The sequence below is a fragment of the Neolamprologus brichardi genome, chromosome 19, assembly GCF_056152115.1.
Source record: "Neolamprologus brichardi isolate AB-2024 chromosome 19, ASM5615211v1, whole genome shotgun sequence".
Lineage (NCBI taxonomy): Eukaryota > Metazoa > Chordata > Actinopteri > Cichliformes > Cichlidae > Neolamprologus > Neolamprologus brichardi.
In genome coordinates, this window is record NC_142122.1 from 5,868,329 (window position 1) to 5,884,709 (window position 16,381).

Consider the following 16,381-nt stretch of genomic DNA (forward strand, 5'->3'; position numbering starts at 1 on the left):
CAAATTTATTTCATAATTCATCCATTTAAACTGTATCAGTGCTTAATGTTTGCAATTTTGGGTGTTGGGGTTACTTTAAGTGACAGGTTTGTTGCATTTGTGCCTTTTTGAGCATTTTAGTGCAGTTATCTGACAACAGCATAGCTTGCTGTCTGGTTAATTGCACTAAAAGAGTGGCCAGGCAGATTAGTTCTAATGCGTATAGTCAGATTTACATACGTGACATGAATGTTTCGGCTCCTCTATATGAACTGACAGCACCTGCTGCAGTTTTCCGTTAGGATTTAATGTATTATACTGTTCACGACAAGCAGTGCTGATGAACCTATTAAAAGTGGACTTGCATTTACTGTGCATCCTTCTAACTCACAGTTCTAATCATAGGAATCATTTATATTATAATACAACAACTAATAATGCACAGCTGACACTAATCAACAGAGTAAATCCGCATTCATGGAATTACACAACCAAATGGTATAATGGGTATGCTAAATGGGTAATGTTGTAAAGGGGGGGGAGGGCCTCTGTGCTCCTGTCAAGAAAAGATGGAGGAGGAAGAGAAGAGGGCAGTGATGCTCCAGAGTAACTTGCGACAAATAAAAGGAGCTGTTTCGGATTTAAAGAATGAGATTCATTTAGCTTCATTTCTTGTGCTCTCGTCCCCTCAGACTCAGGCAGCTCCTCACACACAGCGTCAGGAAAGCAGGTGAGGCAAAGATAACACGTTACTCGAGGCTAACAGGTGTTTTTCCTGACAACAGAATAATTTGTGCAACAAACGCTGTAAGAATAAGTCAAAATTTAGTTTGTTTTAAAGCTGTAGCTCTGCTCTGGAAACATTAATGCTAACGAGACAGATGTTGGCTTTGTGCAACAGCTGCTGCACATCCAAATATAACAGGCAGCATTTTAAATGATGCCTCTAAGGGCCTGTGCCAAATATTTTACTTTTGTTAATAAAATCTGAGGGATTATTTTTAGTTTTAGTTGAGTATTTTATTCATGTTTTATGTCTTTTTAAAGTATTTTGGGGTTTTTGTGCTTTAGGCTGACCCCGGTGTGAGTGTTGGATGGATTCAAACTTGGGCCTCTGCTAAAGCCTTACAGCACATGGATCACCTGCTCAACCCGATGAACTGAGCCGGCTTCTCGTTTTATGTATTTATTATGATATTAAATTACCATTTTTTAATTCTAGAGACTCTTGACACAAAAAAAGTAAACGTAAACATATTTAAAGACCAATTTTGCAAAAATAATATTTAATAATAACAATAATAATAATAATAAGTGATATATTGTGGAACAGGTTAGCAGGAAAGACCAGACCTCCCTCTCCCTAGCCACGTCCTTCAGCCCATCTGAGGAGACAGTGACGTGAGTCCAAGCCAGCTGTGAGATCTCATGGGCTCCACCAAGTAGGAAAACCCAGAACACCTTACCAAGGAGGCCCCAGTCAGATTCCTGAACCATGTGGAGGAGTAGCAGTGACTCAGGAATGACTTAGCTCCTCCCCCTATCGCTAAGGGAGAGTCCAACAACCCTTCAGAGGAAGCTCATCTGTAATCATGCTCTTTAGGTCACTATGCAACTGAGCCGTGACCTGGACCTTATTCCTGCTGCTTCACTCTCAGGTGCAAACCAGCAAAGTATGAGGGCGTCACATGGTGAGGGCAACAGAACCACATCATCCGCAAAAATGAGAGACTCGATTCTGAGGTCACCAAAGTCACAACTTTCTACACTTGGCTACATTTGAAATTCTGCCCATAAGAATTATGCACATGGAGCAGCAAAAACCATTAAAAAAATACACAGATTTTTCTTTTTCACCAGTGCTGATTTAATTAAGTATAATTAGGTGGACTTTGAAGTCATTTGAGTAGGTGAAACCACTCAAATAAATACATAAAACGATGTATAAACGTAGATGCATATGTATAAAAGTAAAAAAACAACAACAACAACAACAATCTGATATAAAAACATCAGACTAAGGATCTTCAGGTAAAAATTACAGTCAAAGAAATTAACTGTGCTTTACTTTTTCAATAAATTAAACAGAGCAGAGCTCAACACCAAAATCCAGCCCAAACTAAACCACATTTCTGTACCTTCAGCTCAGCATTACGGACTCATCTCTGCTGTTTACAATAATCTCATTTCCCCTGTGTTCCAACCAGAGAAAAAGGCTGAAAATATGAGCATCAGTGCATGCTGCGGTGTGGTTTCCCCTTGGTTCATTTTGTTTTGCTAACCTTTTCAAACATGAGTAACTGTGAGCTATCAGATGTCCATCTCCTTATTACCTCTAAAAACTTCCACTACGGGGGATGCTTCCTGTGGTTGCTTCAGATTGCAGGCTTGTTTGGGAGAAAGAAAAAAAAAAGGTTAATACTCTCCAGCATTGCTCTGTGGTAATTTAGTGCTAGCTGAGTATGAATGGCTTTGTTCTCACCTTGAAAATGAACAATGCTAAAGGAAAATGTGCTGTAAGCGTTCAGTTTAATCAATGCCAATGTGCTTGGCTTGAATGCACGCTTAATAGGATTAAATCATCGTTAGTTTGAGTCATCAGCAGATCTGCCATCATTTCATTCTCACTGTGTTTTTCTTCATCTTCCAGGGAAACAACAATATCACTTCCATTACTGTAATTTGTATCTTAGCCACAGAGTGTCTATTATCTCTTAGTATTGTTACAGAGCCAATTAGCACTATTAAGGAAGCACCACACCTTTAGAATGATCTGTAACTGATCAAGGAAAGGTTGGTTTATAACTCCCTCTGTGTTTCTTATACAACAAGCACTACTGGGAACCTACAACATGTGCCTACGTGTGCTGAAAAAGAAGCATCAGGGAAGGCGAAAAGGGCTGGTCCGGTTGATGGCACGGGAGGGGGAGATGGTTATTTTGATCCACTCAGGCAACTGCATTCTGAGGCAGCAGCGTGGTGACGGCATTTGTCAACGAGGGGTTACCAGGCTACGCAGCAGATATGATCTCAGATGCTCTTACAAGGCTGCTCCCACACCAACGTCAAAAGATTAAAACTATAACTAGTTTATATGCTCGGTAACCTCGTTACCAGCATGTAGTAAAGACTGACACTTGCACCTCAAATATGCTGCTAGGAAGATCCATGTTTGAAGGAGTTTGAGGATGAAAGCCCCCCCCAGGTGGCCAGATGATTACTGTGTGAAACATGAAGTTATTAGAATAACAGCTGAATTATCAAGAAAAAGGGACCACCTGCTGAGAATCTAGGAACCAGGAAAAGATCAGGTCTCACCTGTGTCTCACCACACATCCTTAAATTTCAAAACTTGTCATGCTTGCCAAGCAGTGTCTGCTCACTAAAACAATGCTATGAGAAAGTGTTACCATTAGCCAAGTTGTAGTTGTAATAGAAGTTATTCCTCCACTTAAACTGTTGGAGTGCACGGCCTCTTTCTTAGCCTGCAAAAAACCTACTGAGATGAATTTCTTGAAATTTGTTGGAAAGTTGAAGGATGCGTGAAAGAAAGACAATTAAGTCATTTAATTCTGTTTCAGATCTTCAAAATGACAAAAAAAGCCCCCCCCAATTAGCAGTGAAGAACCGTTCTATCCCACTATGTCTGAACCAAAGCTTTGGTTTTCTAGAACCATTTAACCCCAGGGTGCCAAAAACGGCCTGCCAAAGGATCCAGTCTGGGTTTGCAGCGCTGAAACTCACAGACGGAGGAAAAATATGTGGAAGTTTTTCCAATACTTTGCATCATCACTAGAATGACTGAAAGACCTCACCTATAGTCTGCTACACTGCACACAAGTGATGCAGTTAAGCCAAGAACCAATGCCAGTGCATTTTTTCTTTAATTTATTTTTTAGTGTAACTGGAACGACTCAATGTGAAAAAACTGCATATTGTTCAAATTGCTCTTCATGTTTTGCAAATAAAAAAAAGTTCATTAAATGTGAACATTTTCACATGGAACTTGTACTTTACACTTAACAAAAGAGGAAAATCTGAAGAAGTCTGCAGGCCCTGAACTAAAATAAATTTGACAGCCCCGATTTAACTAAAAGGTGCCCGATGGGTAAACCACTGTCTTTACGATTATCGTTTGTGTCACGTCAAACAAACACATTGAACACATTTCATCTCACAGTTGCAAAGCTCTGATATTTAAAAATAGAAGGTTCACTACACTATGCACATGTGTGCACACAAAAAATCTAAATGAACAGTCCTTCATTTAAATGCTTGAAATCTTAGGCATATGTCCTATGTTGCAACTTGTGCTGTAGCTTGAAGTGAACTATAGAAATATAGCTTCGCATTTTGGCAACGCAACCATGACTGTGATGGATCCGCTTGGTAGTAATACGCCATGTGAGCAGTCTACTGAAAAGCAAAAGCAAAAAGCTTTTTTCCTCTCATTTCTTTTGCTCTAGCGATCTGGGTTAGATTCAATTGATTTTGAGTCGCTTCTCTCTCTCCAGCTCTTCAGTAAAAGGGAATATTCTGCAATATTTATTAGTTCCAAGTCCAACATGATCAGCTCTGTTTTGTCAGCCCAGGTTCAACACAGGACTAAAAATCAAGCTTTTTTTCAGGACTTTTTTCCCTTTCCCATTTTCTTTAGTCGACAAACTCTTCTCCGATTGGTTATTTGATTCTTCAACTGATAATGCTGACATTAATCAAAAACAATATTAGGAGATGATTCAAAGGTCTGGGATGAAGCTAGGCTTTCAGGCCCTAACCCTGGGATAGGATGTAAAGGACTATAGGAAAGGAATTGGCAGCAGTAAGCAGGCAAAATGAAAAACATGACATTAAAGCAGATTAACACTTTAATGTACAAATAAATGAATATCAGGATTGCATCACCTTGAATAAGAACTAGCAAAACTGCCAAAAATGTGTTTTATTGAATACATTTCATGTCTACAAAGAGATGACTGAGAGAAAAGATGTCGGTATGAAGTCTGGCACTGATACGTGAGGCTCTCGGGACCTCGAAGGGCACATACTGAGCAGCCCTTCCCCCTGAAATCAGTCATGTCAGGTCAAATATTTCTCAGGAGAAGTGTTAGTGACAGACAGGATACCTTAGTGTTGTTGAGCTGGGCCAGTCCCGTGCAAGCATTGGCCAGCAGAAAGTCGCCGCTCAGAACAGCCATCTTATTCCCAAACTGCATGTCCTTCAGCGGGCCGTCTGAGTCCGTCCACTCCTTCAAGTTAACAATCCCACGATGCACCAGGAAGGCTGTGTGGATCAACTCTGTGATTTCTGCCAGGTTCCTCTGACTGTGAGACAGAAATCCCCCACCAAAAACAACAATAAATCTAAAAATCACAGCTTTGTCGTCAGCAGCTTTTAAAACAGGCGTTCCCGAGGTTTGACAGTTAGAGAGCTTTTTGACAGAAACATTTTTATTGTCTTCGTGTCGGCAAAGTTTGAAAACTCATTCAAGCATTACCGCAGAGGTATGCTGATCACAAAGAAATCGGTCAAAACAAAGGACTTATGGGTTTCTTGATCTTCCACGTTCACAAAAGGAAAACCATCTACTCAGCCAATAAAGCGCCAATATTCAGGAGCTGCAGTCCTTTCACTTCAAACACTTATAAAAAGAGAGGGTCTCTAAAATGTGTCTAAAACCATTAAATGGGACTAATTTTTTAAATGTGCCATTACTCATTGATTTTGATGTGCTAAGTCCAAATACGATGATTAAAACAACTGACTGCAGATGTTGCCCAGCACTTTCACATCTGTTGCATTTTTAATGTTATGTAAATAAAGCTGACTTGATTGGCTAGATGAGTTTTAATCATAAATTACAAGCTTATGTTTTCTCATCTGTTCTTTATTATGTAACAAATTAAGACATTTGTGGAGAAAAATTAATAAAGCCCTATATTAGCAGTTTAGCTTAGCTTTAGATCCATTGATAAAAACTGTACTGAATTTAATAAAGGATGTGTTTGCAGTTACCGCAGTGATTGCATTGTCGGCTCTATCGCTTCGGGTTTCAAAGTTTTCTCCAGGAAGTTTCATCTCCCCTTCTGTAAGCTACGACTCTGAACTCCAATACAAAGTCAGACGGGCACCACGCAGATATTTGGTAAATTAAAAAGCCAATATACCGGCTTCCTTTCAGACACACAGAAGTTTGTTAATCATTAGTCTGTACTTAGACAAAATACACTAAGAAGGTCGAATCCAAGGTCTGCATCTTTTCTGGTTGTAGTTACGAGCTTTTGGTCTTACCCCCGACCTAGTAGCACATCATGAAAACCAGAGCCAGTGGTCCAATATTAGAAATGTTTTATTACGTATATTTCTGAAGCATTTTGGCTGTAGACCACCAAGATTTGAAACCCACAAGGAACTGTGGGAGATACATTTTCCCATCGGCTTCTATATTAATGGACGTTTTGGTAAACGGTAAATGGCCTGTATTTGTATAGCGCTTTACTAGTCCCTAAGGACCCCAAAGCGCTTTACACATCCAGTCATCCACACATTCACACACTGGTGATGGCAAGCTACATTGTAGCCACAGCTACCCTGGGGCGCACTGACAGAGGCGAGGCTGCCTCTGACCACCACCAGTAGGCAATGGGTAAAGTGTCTTGCCCAAGGACACAACGACCGAGACTGTCCAAGCCGGGGCTCGAACCGGCAACCTTCCGATTACAAGGCGAGCTCCCAACTCTTGAGCCACGATCGCCCCGACGTTTTGGAACCACAGGAGCCCCACTCCTCACACTGGTCATCAAAAACAACGCAACTTTAAGTACTTATTTTATATACAGTCTACGTCAGAAACGAGCCGTTTCAACCTTCTTCCTTTTCCCTTTAAGCCACTATTACCCTGATTGGTTGCCCCTTCTGTTCAGTGTGCCAGAGACGAGCAACGATATTAGGTACATCTCCCGACTTCAACAGCCTACAGATCCAAATGCAGAAAAAAAAAATGTCTGACAACGAGCTGCATACGCTGATCTTATTATATGAATCTTTGGCCATGTTTAATACGAACATCCACTGTTGTAGCTGTATAAATATATGACATAAATTATGGATAAGCATAATAGGTCCCCTTTAAAATCGGAGTCAGTATCCTCAAGGGCATAAAGCAGCAGATATGTCAGACATTTTGCTGCACAGCACGTCAGTGGTTGTGTTAAAAAAAGAAATTAGGCTTATCATTAGCAAATAACAGCCTTTCTTGATTATGAGAGAAAAGACATAAACGTGGTCTTTGAATAGAGCCTTTCAGCGCAGCCTTGGGGAGGATATAATCAAATGTTGATTCAGTCATTGGTGGGGGATAATTAGGCCCCTCTCCATATGGAAGGAGCTCGCCATGCTGTGACAGGAGGGATCCATCCAGACAGGGTCGGGTGCACTGATAGCCACTTACGACCTTCTTTCAGCCGCCATGAGGACCTGATGAGCCGGTCGTCGGCTTTGAGCTTCAACTCCTTCCTAAAGACACACTCACACACACACACACACACACACACACACACACACACACACACACACACACACACACACACACACACACACACTTGTAGCCAGGTAATTGCCGTGTTCGACGACGGTGAAGGAAAAGATGTGATTAAAATTCAATAATGTCATCTATTTTGCCTCTCAATCACACCCATTGTCTGGTTGGTTTCTCTGCTCGGTGACGCAGAGCAACAACACAGAATGAGAAGTTAATAAGTTCAGGGTTTAAATAAGAGGAAATTAACAGATTGACAGGCTCGTGTTCTCAAGGTGCCTTGAAGTGATGGCTACGCTCGGTGGGCTGCACGAGGAAGACTCATTGTTTCGACAAGAGGAACAAGAAAAAGAGCCGGGGCTGATTCTGGATCGCAAAAACAACAGGCTAAAATTTATTCCAAGTCATCTTACGGTGACCCTTTTCTTTGCTTTTTCACTTGAACTAAGAGAGAGCCAAGAGACCGTCTACTCAAGCTCCACAGGGCTACAGCAAAACAATATACAATACCCGACAAATGGTCATTGACAGAGAAATAAAAGCAGCCCCTTTAGCCTTGGTTAAATCAATATACAAGAGCTTCTCTGCTGAAACCGGCTTTAAAAATGTCACTTTATGATTCTCACTTCAGAGCCTATTTGGCCAACCTTAAAGTGACTTTATTTAATGAAGCAGCTCATTTTATGCTTGTTTATGAATAAAAAATCCACACAGCAATGTCAGTTTAAGTCTACTAAGTTAAAAAAAACAACAACTTAGCAATCGAGACACATTACCACACTAAATTCCAAGATTAATGGATGAAAAGATTAGTACATGATCAGCTAATCAACAAAACTAATTTAGCAGTTTTTAAACAGAGTGACATATGTAGTATTTTCAGGACATTATTGTCAGAGCCGTTCTTTATCTTGAAACAATGAAACAAAACTATTTATGAATTTATCATTTTTATTTCAGTGCATAATCGTTTCATGTGAAAGTAACAATCTGGGAAAAAAATATTTTAACAGATTTTCCAAAGTACACTACACAAGAAAAAATTATTTAACCATAAATGGGGAAAAAAAAAAAAAAATCCCCATCATGTTAATACGTGAATAAAAATTTAAGTCTTTTAAGTTTTTCAGAAAAACATATTATATGCTCACTTTATTTCCTAAACAGCCAGCAGGGGGCGACTCTCCTACCTAAAAAAAAGTAAAAGGCTGTAGAGGTCTGCAGGCAAAACAACCCCACTTTTTACTTTACTTCCTGATTACTTGAAGTTTATGGTCTTAATTGCTTGTCTCGCAAATTTTTTCATGATAATGCTCATTTTGAAAATCACTGCCCCATTTAGAGTAAAAGAGCTGATTTGGGTTGTTTTTTTATTCTTCAGAAATCCACATAGCTACGGCAGCATCTTCAGTACTTACCAAGAAGTCCTTCAAGTTAAATCACCTGTCAGTGGAGACCCAGACCTGGGCATGGATTGGTCCCCCACTTTATTTTGTCTCACATCTCCGCAGCAGCATTTTTCATCTCTGCTACATTGACCGTTACGAAAGACCTCCACCAGTGGACAAGTTGCATGATGGTGCAGGTGTGAGTTTAGTGAACAAAAAGAAAAAAAATAATGTCTATTAATCATGCAGTATTTATCCAACCCAGGTATTTTCTACAAATATTCTTGATGTTTTATTCATGGAAGTAGAGCAGTTTTTTAGTTTGTGCTTTTTTGTATTGGTTTGTTTCTGGATGCTTATTTTGATTATATACATAAAGGTTGCTGGAAGAATCTATTTATATTTTAAGGCCAAACAAGAGATCTTTGAAAAGGTGAAGGGAGTCTCTAAAAAAAGAAAATACAAAAGATTTGAATCTGGCAGATAGTCGATCAGATTGAATTAATGTAGATAATTAATTTTCCAATGTGGTTCAATGCAAAATGTTTAACTGGTGAGAATTCATTTTTTTCTTTTAGTAATAATATTATTATTATTATTTATTGTTTTAACTTCTAACAGCAGTGGAAGAAAATGAGGAAACCCAAAATAAAACTCCTGCACAAAGTACCAGAACCCCCCTATCAGTCGAACCCCGGTGCATACAAATTCCAAATCTCCACTCTGCCAGACCTGATCAGCAGCAGTGCAGCTTGGGGAGGAAAAAGGGGGACAAGGGGGCCGATGTATAAATAGCTTTGGTGCCCAGTTGCATAGCAACCGATGCCATCTTGCAGAGGTGTAACGCCCCTCACCACGCCCCTTGTCCTGACTGTTCTGTTCAATTTCCTCCCTCCGCAGTCTGCCTCGCCATCAAACACTGCCTTGCAGATCTGTGTGCGTCCCTGTGTGCGATTTAAAGAGGTGGCCTGTCCATCACACGGGCTGCATGATGCACAGTGGCATGGCTTTCATTTGTCACAAGAAATTAAGAGGTGTGGTGGGTACAAGTTGGACTGTACATGTATGTGCATGTTTCTATCCATCTATCCATCTATCTATCTATCATGGTGGTGCTCTGGTGAATCATCAGTGTCAGGCAGCAGAGTGGGAAATGTTTTACAAATGCTGCCTGTCAGGAGGGAGGAGACCATCCCCCGGAGGTTTCAATCACCCCCCAAACCCGCCCCACCCTGACTCCCTCCATCCTTCCATCTCGCCATCAGCAGAGGTGCTAATGAGCTCCGGAGAGGTGGGGGCAGAGAAAGAGAGAGAGAGAAGAGGCAAAATAGTGCAAATGAGGTGATCAAGTCATGCTCTGTGTGTGTGTGTGTGTGTGTTTGGGTTCGGACCATCTATCACGCGAGTGAGGGAATGCAGCATGTTGGATTCAGTGATCCGGTGTCACAGGGATGTGACACGAGGTAACTGTGTAGAAACTCGTGGCCTCGCAGACCGTACGGGGCTGGGCTCGAGCTCTTCCACAACGCCTGGCTTATTTCAATTAGTTCTAATATTAGGATGTTTCTGCACAGACGCGGCTCCACTGCACACATGCGCCTGGTGCCAGCTTGCAGTAAGAAAGGAGGCTTTCAGGCTCCCAGCACATAGCCACGCCAAACACAGCAGTCACTTCTGGAAACCACTTGGCACACACCCACACCCCTGTTCTTAGCTGCATGCTGCTAGTTGGATATGCGTGTGGAAGCCTGAGAGGACTGTGGAGCGCTGCCTAAAGTATTTTAGCATCAGAGCATGAATACCACATTAAACCCTTTATATTTAAATATGTAAAATAAACTGCTATGTGTTAAGTTTGTGATTTTCTTGAGCCATTTTATTTCATTTACACCATATTTAGAATTAACAGTCTGCAGCTGCTCTCTGAGGCTTTATTGCTCATTTTAAAGAACTCTAAACAACTGAGACTGAACACCTCCAGTCTGGAAACCAAGGCTGAAAACTCCATCTCAAAGCAGTTTGCCAGAGTAATTAATGGCATTTTGTTGAGAACATGAATATGATGATTTCAGTTTAATACGTATTTGCGAAGATATGCCAGATTCGTACTCTGGGGAGCAAATTTATATGAATCGTGTACCAATCTTACTTTAATACTAAAATTCAACTTCTAAGTAATGCCCAAATTAATGGACGTCTGTAACATTTTTTAAAGCTATGACACTCAAATGGCTAACAGTGGCAAACTGGAACCAACCCAATGGGGATGACTGGTTAGAGTGCATAAACCTGGGTGCAAGGTGGTAAACCCAGAGGCTCCAGCAGCCAAGAGGATGGAGGATTTGGTCCAAGCGCTACTGGAATACGATATTATTAAATACTACCTGGGCTGTGGCACATATGAGCCTAAAAATATAAGCTTCACCTCTCATGACCAGTGACAGTGGGGAGTTTAAGCCCAACTTAATAAGCAGACATAATAGAGCTAAAACAGTAATACTGAATAATCTTTGCACCTGTTCCCTTTCTTAAAAGCTTTTAAATTATTTATAGTATTAGCTGTTCTTCTAAATTTGTTAGTCAAGTCCGGTTGTGAAAGCCTCACACCGCAAGCTCATTGGCTATAAACTGGCATTTGCTATGTTGCTAACCAGTAAGCATACCCATCCTCTTTTTCTATCGAGCAATGACGAGCTGGTCCTGGTGTTTCTTTCTGGGGTTTCTTTCCTGGTCCTGGTGTCTCTAAACCAGGAAAGGAAGAAATAGAGATTCTGGGTTCATCCGATTCTCAGGAGAAGGCCGCAGCAGGGATAATTTCATGGTTTGATCCAGGAGGTGAAGCTGTATTACGAATGCTTTTGCAATATTTCAGGACGTGTGAGCTATTGTTTGCAGAGTCTAGCTGTGTGTCCGAGGTAAACCAGTAATATTTTACTATTTCCATGTCATTGTGTGTTCGGTACCAGTACGTGTGGTCCGATTGGACAGACCTGTTTATTTGGGTTTGAAAATTTTGAAATGAGCTTGGTTTTTTTAGACACACCTATTCTTATCTTAATTAATCAATTTTTACAAATAAAAACATTAAATTAAATTTAAAAAAAAAAAATATTTGCACAAATTTTTCGTGTCCGGTGTGTAAAGACCTTAACAATGACCTTTATTTACATAATGGGCTTCATGGCTTTTTTTTCCCAGTACATCGTGAAAAACAAACAAACAAGACACTAAGGCTCAAATTTACTGAGGTCACAGTTTCTCCTCAGACTTCCATACAACCAGAAATCTTCTTACAACTAGTGGAGTCTCCCCCTGTTGGGCATTAACAAGAATGCAGGTTTAAGGTATTTCAGCAGTGGCTTCACTTTTCAGTCCCAGGAGATGCGTCTCTGTTTTACACCATCTATAGTTTCAACTGATGCCTGGGAGGCCGCTGAGCTCGTGATACACTGACTGAGAAGTGATCGTGAGCCTTTACAGAATTCCCCTTCCCTTCTTTGTCCACATTTCTTGTCTATCCCTAGACCAAAAAAAATTTACTTTTTTTTTTTATTATCAAATTTTCATCAACAAAAGTTTTCACACCTCATGTACATTTTTCAGGCTAAAATTTCTCCCTAATGTATTTCCCCTCACAATTACCCAGAATCTAAATTTAACCGAATACAATATAAAACACTTGATCTTGCAACTACGCCTGTATTGTCTCCAGATTTCATCATATTCAAAGGATGATGTAGTGCTTCATTTACAGGAATTGATATGGAGGATAACCACAGAGGACGAGATAGAATTACCTGACACGAGGATTTTATTTCACTGTTTATCCTTCAGCAGCCATGTAGCAGGGACAAAAGTGGCATCGCCTTTCTCGCTCGGCTTGCCACGCACATTTATGGCTCTACGATCCATCGCTACAGATGTTCACACTGCCCACTGTTTTCCCCCCGAACAGCACATACATGAAAAGTGAAAGCCTGGCTGCCTGTGTGTGGTTACAGATTTGATTTAGCAGCCATGCAACTGCAAATTAAGGTGGAACATTTAACCTTCAATGAGAAAAACAACCAGCTGCAGTTTTCATGTTATGTATTATAAAGAAAAAAAGAAAGCAGAGACGAGTGTTTTAATTGATATTTGCTAACCAAATCTAATTACTAATAAGCAGAGACATAATTATCACAACAGTATCACGATTTGAGGTGATTTACCTGGGGTAGATGCCGCTGACCATGTCTTGGGCTAGGAGATCGGAGGCGGCGTGGCTTGGCCCTGCGGCTTTAGACAGCAGCAGGACAACCAGCCCCCTCATCTGAAGGTTGTTCTTACTGTCATAGACGAAGCCTCTGCAACGAAACAGCATCAGCATTAAAGTGCTGCCTCTCACATGCAGCACTCTTCATTGTGTGTAGTGACAACAAAAGCAGCAATGTTTTGGCAAAGACACAGAGTGTGAAGTCAGGACCAGCTGGAAATCTATCACAGGGCAGACACAGAGCACAACCATTCACACCCATTTTTACACCTATGGCTAATCTAGAATCACCAATTAATACATGAATTTGGGATGAAGCCAGAGCGCTGGGAGGCCCCACGCAGGCAAAAGTACATCCAAAAAAGACCTCTGCCAACCAGCCGTGTTCAAACTCACAGGAGGATATAGCAGGTACCACTTATGCTTACTCCACTTACTGATGTTTTGCAGACATGTGACCAATAACCACGTGATGTCAACTTGCCTTACATTTTCAACATGTGACAAGCCTAAAAACTAATCCTAACCTATCTCGCTCTAATCCTAACCTATGCTCTGAATTGGACACAAACCAGCTGCAGGCATGAGGCACAACTCCGCAGGTCAACCTGCTCCATTTTTGGTTTGCAACACAATTTTTCCACCTTGGATAGTAGTTAGTTTTTCTGCAAAATACTATGGGCAACTGTGGCAATCTGCTGGCAACCAAAGCAATGACTTTTGGTGCAACACCTTTGAATTCGATGCCACCCAGAGGAATCCGGCAAAGTGCGCGTGGCGCCATCTGAATGACCTCAATATCTGCTTCGCCACCACCTCTGTTTAATTCTGTTTAAGGCAGTAAAAGCTAAAGTTAGGGACTATAAAGCATCATGTCCCACTGGCATGGGATGGTAATACTTTTATAAAGTTACAGTTAGTAAACTTTTAATTTAAACAGCAAAAACAGAGCAGTAATAGTCTTATTATCTACTGTAATAAAGCAGATGTGCATGAGTCAGAATAATCCACATTTATCTTGGTATTTCTCTCAGTTCATCATTTGTCTAAAATAAGATGTTTTAGCTCCTCCTCCCTCTAAGGTCACCCTTCTTCTGATTGGTTGCCCTGCAAAAACAGTAGGTCTGCTCTCACATTCAGAGATGACCATATTTTTGATATCCCTACTGTTATAACACCCATACATGCAGCATATTTGTTTCTCTGATCAGAAGTGTTATTTATCCAACAATAAACAGTAAAAAAGGAAATAATTATAAATTTATTCAAAGGACCTTTTTTAAAATATTGCACATTGCATGCAGCAGTAGTATCGCACTTCTGCATATTCATTTAATGCCATGTTAATTTATAGTTACTGCTAAACTTTATTCCTCAACACAGAAAATAACAAGAAAAAAATGATAATTTTTTACTGCAGGACTTTTTTTCTTTTGGATTTGAAGGGTTGGGGTGATGGAGGTGGTCGTGGTATTCCCACCCCCTTCACCAACAATCTTCTGAGATGTTCACAGAGGCACACGCACACCCACAAACACACACACACACACAAACGCACAGAGGCCAGTGGTAGCTGCTTGTGTGGTGGGCAGATTAAATATCTTTTTAGTCTCTCTGGGGAGCGGTTAGACAGAGCACCTCTAATCCTGTCCCTATGGGAGCCCCTTGTGCCATGAATCACGCTCTCGTTAGGGGCTCCGAGGCAGACGAGCAGCCACGCCCCCCTCTGCTCGAAGCCCAGACAGCGGCCTTACCAACCTCGAGCCCCCACCCTCTCTGACCCACCCCTGCGCCACAGAGGGGGGGGAAGGGGTGGCGGTGGTGGCGGAGGAACCCTAGACAGATAGTGGATGTGAGAGACGGAGCATGAAGAGAGGGAGGGGACGGAGGGAGATGGAGGGAATAGAGGCCAGACAGAAATGGGAAAGCGTGAAAAGATGACAGAAGAAAGAAAGAGGAGTGATTCACAGTGTTGTGCTACCAGGAGGAAAAATGCCCCCGAGCTTTATCCCTCCCCCCCCCTCCAAAAAAAAAACCCCTATCACATAAAACACCTCAGTTTCCAGAAATTTATGATGACACTGTACAGGCCTGTCTTTCATCGCAGCTCAGAAGATTTATTTATGGCTACTTTAAATTTCTACCCAGTTGGAAAATAGTTGCTGAGACCGGGGCGCTGATGAACGCAGCAGCACGGCCCGTTGAGCTAAAGCGACCAGAGAGCGAAAATTATGAAGCTGTGGAGTCCAGGGAAGCCTGTGGCCTGAGGGTGGCAGATGATTAATATTTATGTCACCATCCGCACCAGCATACATCAATCAATCACAAACGCCCTCCTGCAAAGGGTGCAAAGGGGGTGGGGCAAAAAGATGATGTGGTAGAAGAGAGCGGGAGCAGAAAGAGAGAAATGGGCTGCTGTCATTTTAAAAGGGTTGCGAACAGGTCACCACGCCTTCTGCTCTGCTACTGCAGCCCAGGAATTCGGGAACTTTAGCCACCGTCCAGTACCGGCAGCGATTAATGCATGCAAATGTATGACCTCACATGTGGTGTCGTATTGATCCCGTGTCTGCATTTTCCCCCCCAGTTTGCCAGGATTTAACAGATTTTATGCAATGCATCCGCCTCTACAGTGCACAGCAGATACATTAAGATGATGATATGTTTAGAGTATTGACTAACAGTTTAAACCGGTTTCCAGGATTTGACTCATATTTCCATAAAGTCAGGTGTACAGCAGGCAGTTCCTCACTGTAAAGCACAATGTGTAGCTGCTTTTAATAACCCTGAAAGGATCCACTGATTCTTGGACTCTCTGTGATCCACGGTCCTTCTGCATTTAGAATTAAGAAAAAAAATTTTAAGACATAAAGTGGTTCGATCAGTGTGACATTTTCAAACTATTGTGTGGATTATTTCAATCAATATGACCACCTATACCACATGCTGAAATTACCATTTAAAGTTGAACCAAACCATAGTGTTTGAAGTTTTTTCCAATATTTTTTAAGAAAGAGTACCAATCCTTTTTCTGTTTCTTCACACCAATTTTGGCCCGTCTTTATATACTTTTACACAGTATGAAAGTGAAATATCCTAAAGCTATTGTACAAAAACTAATAACAATAAGTTTCTAAAGGGGCCAGGTAAGAGGCAGTTGTCAATTTTCTCTTCTCAGTGGTTTAAAATGATCAGGACAATGTAGAGCAGAGAAGAATTAA

At 41.2% G+C, this 16,381-nt stretch overlaps 1 protein-coding gene across 1 annotated transcript in view; it reads right to left on the reverse strand.

The window, feature by feature from the left end:
- pdss2 (prenyl (decaprenyl) diphosphate synthase, subunit 2) overlaps positions 1–16,381 on the reverse strand; it is a 35,689-nt gene that overhangs the window by 14,240 nt on the left and 5,068 nt on the right. The window contains exons 2-3 of the mRNA XM_087832752.1: positions 13,117–13,251; positions 5,106–5,304 (exon numbers count right to left, since the gene is read on the reverse strand). Coding sequence (XP_087688878.1) covers positions 5,106–5,304; positions 13,117–13,251 — 334 coding nt within the window. The remainder of the gene's footprint in view (positions 1–5,105; positions 5,305–13,116; positions 13,252–16,381) is intronic.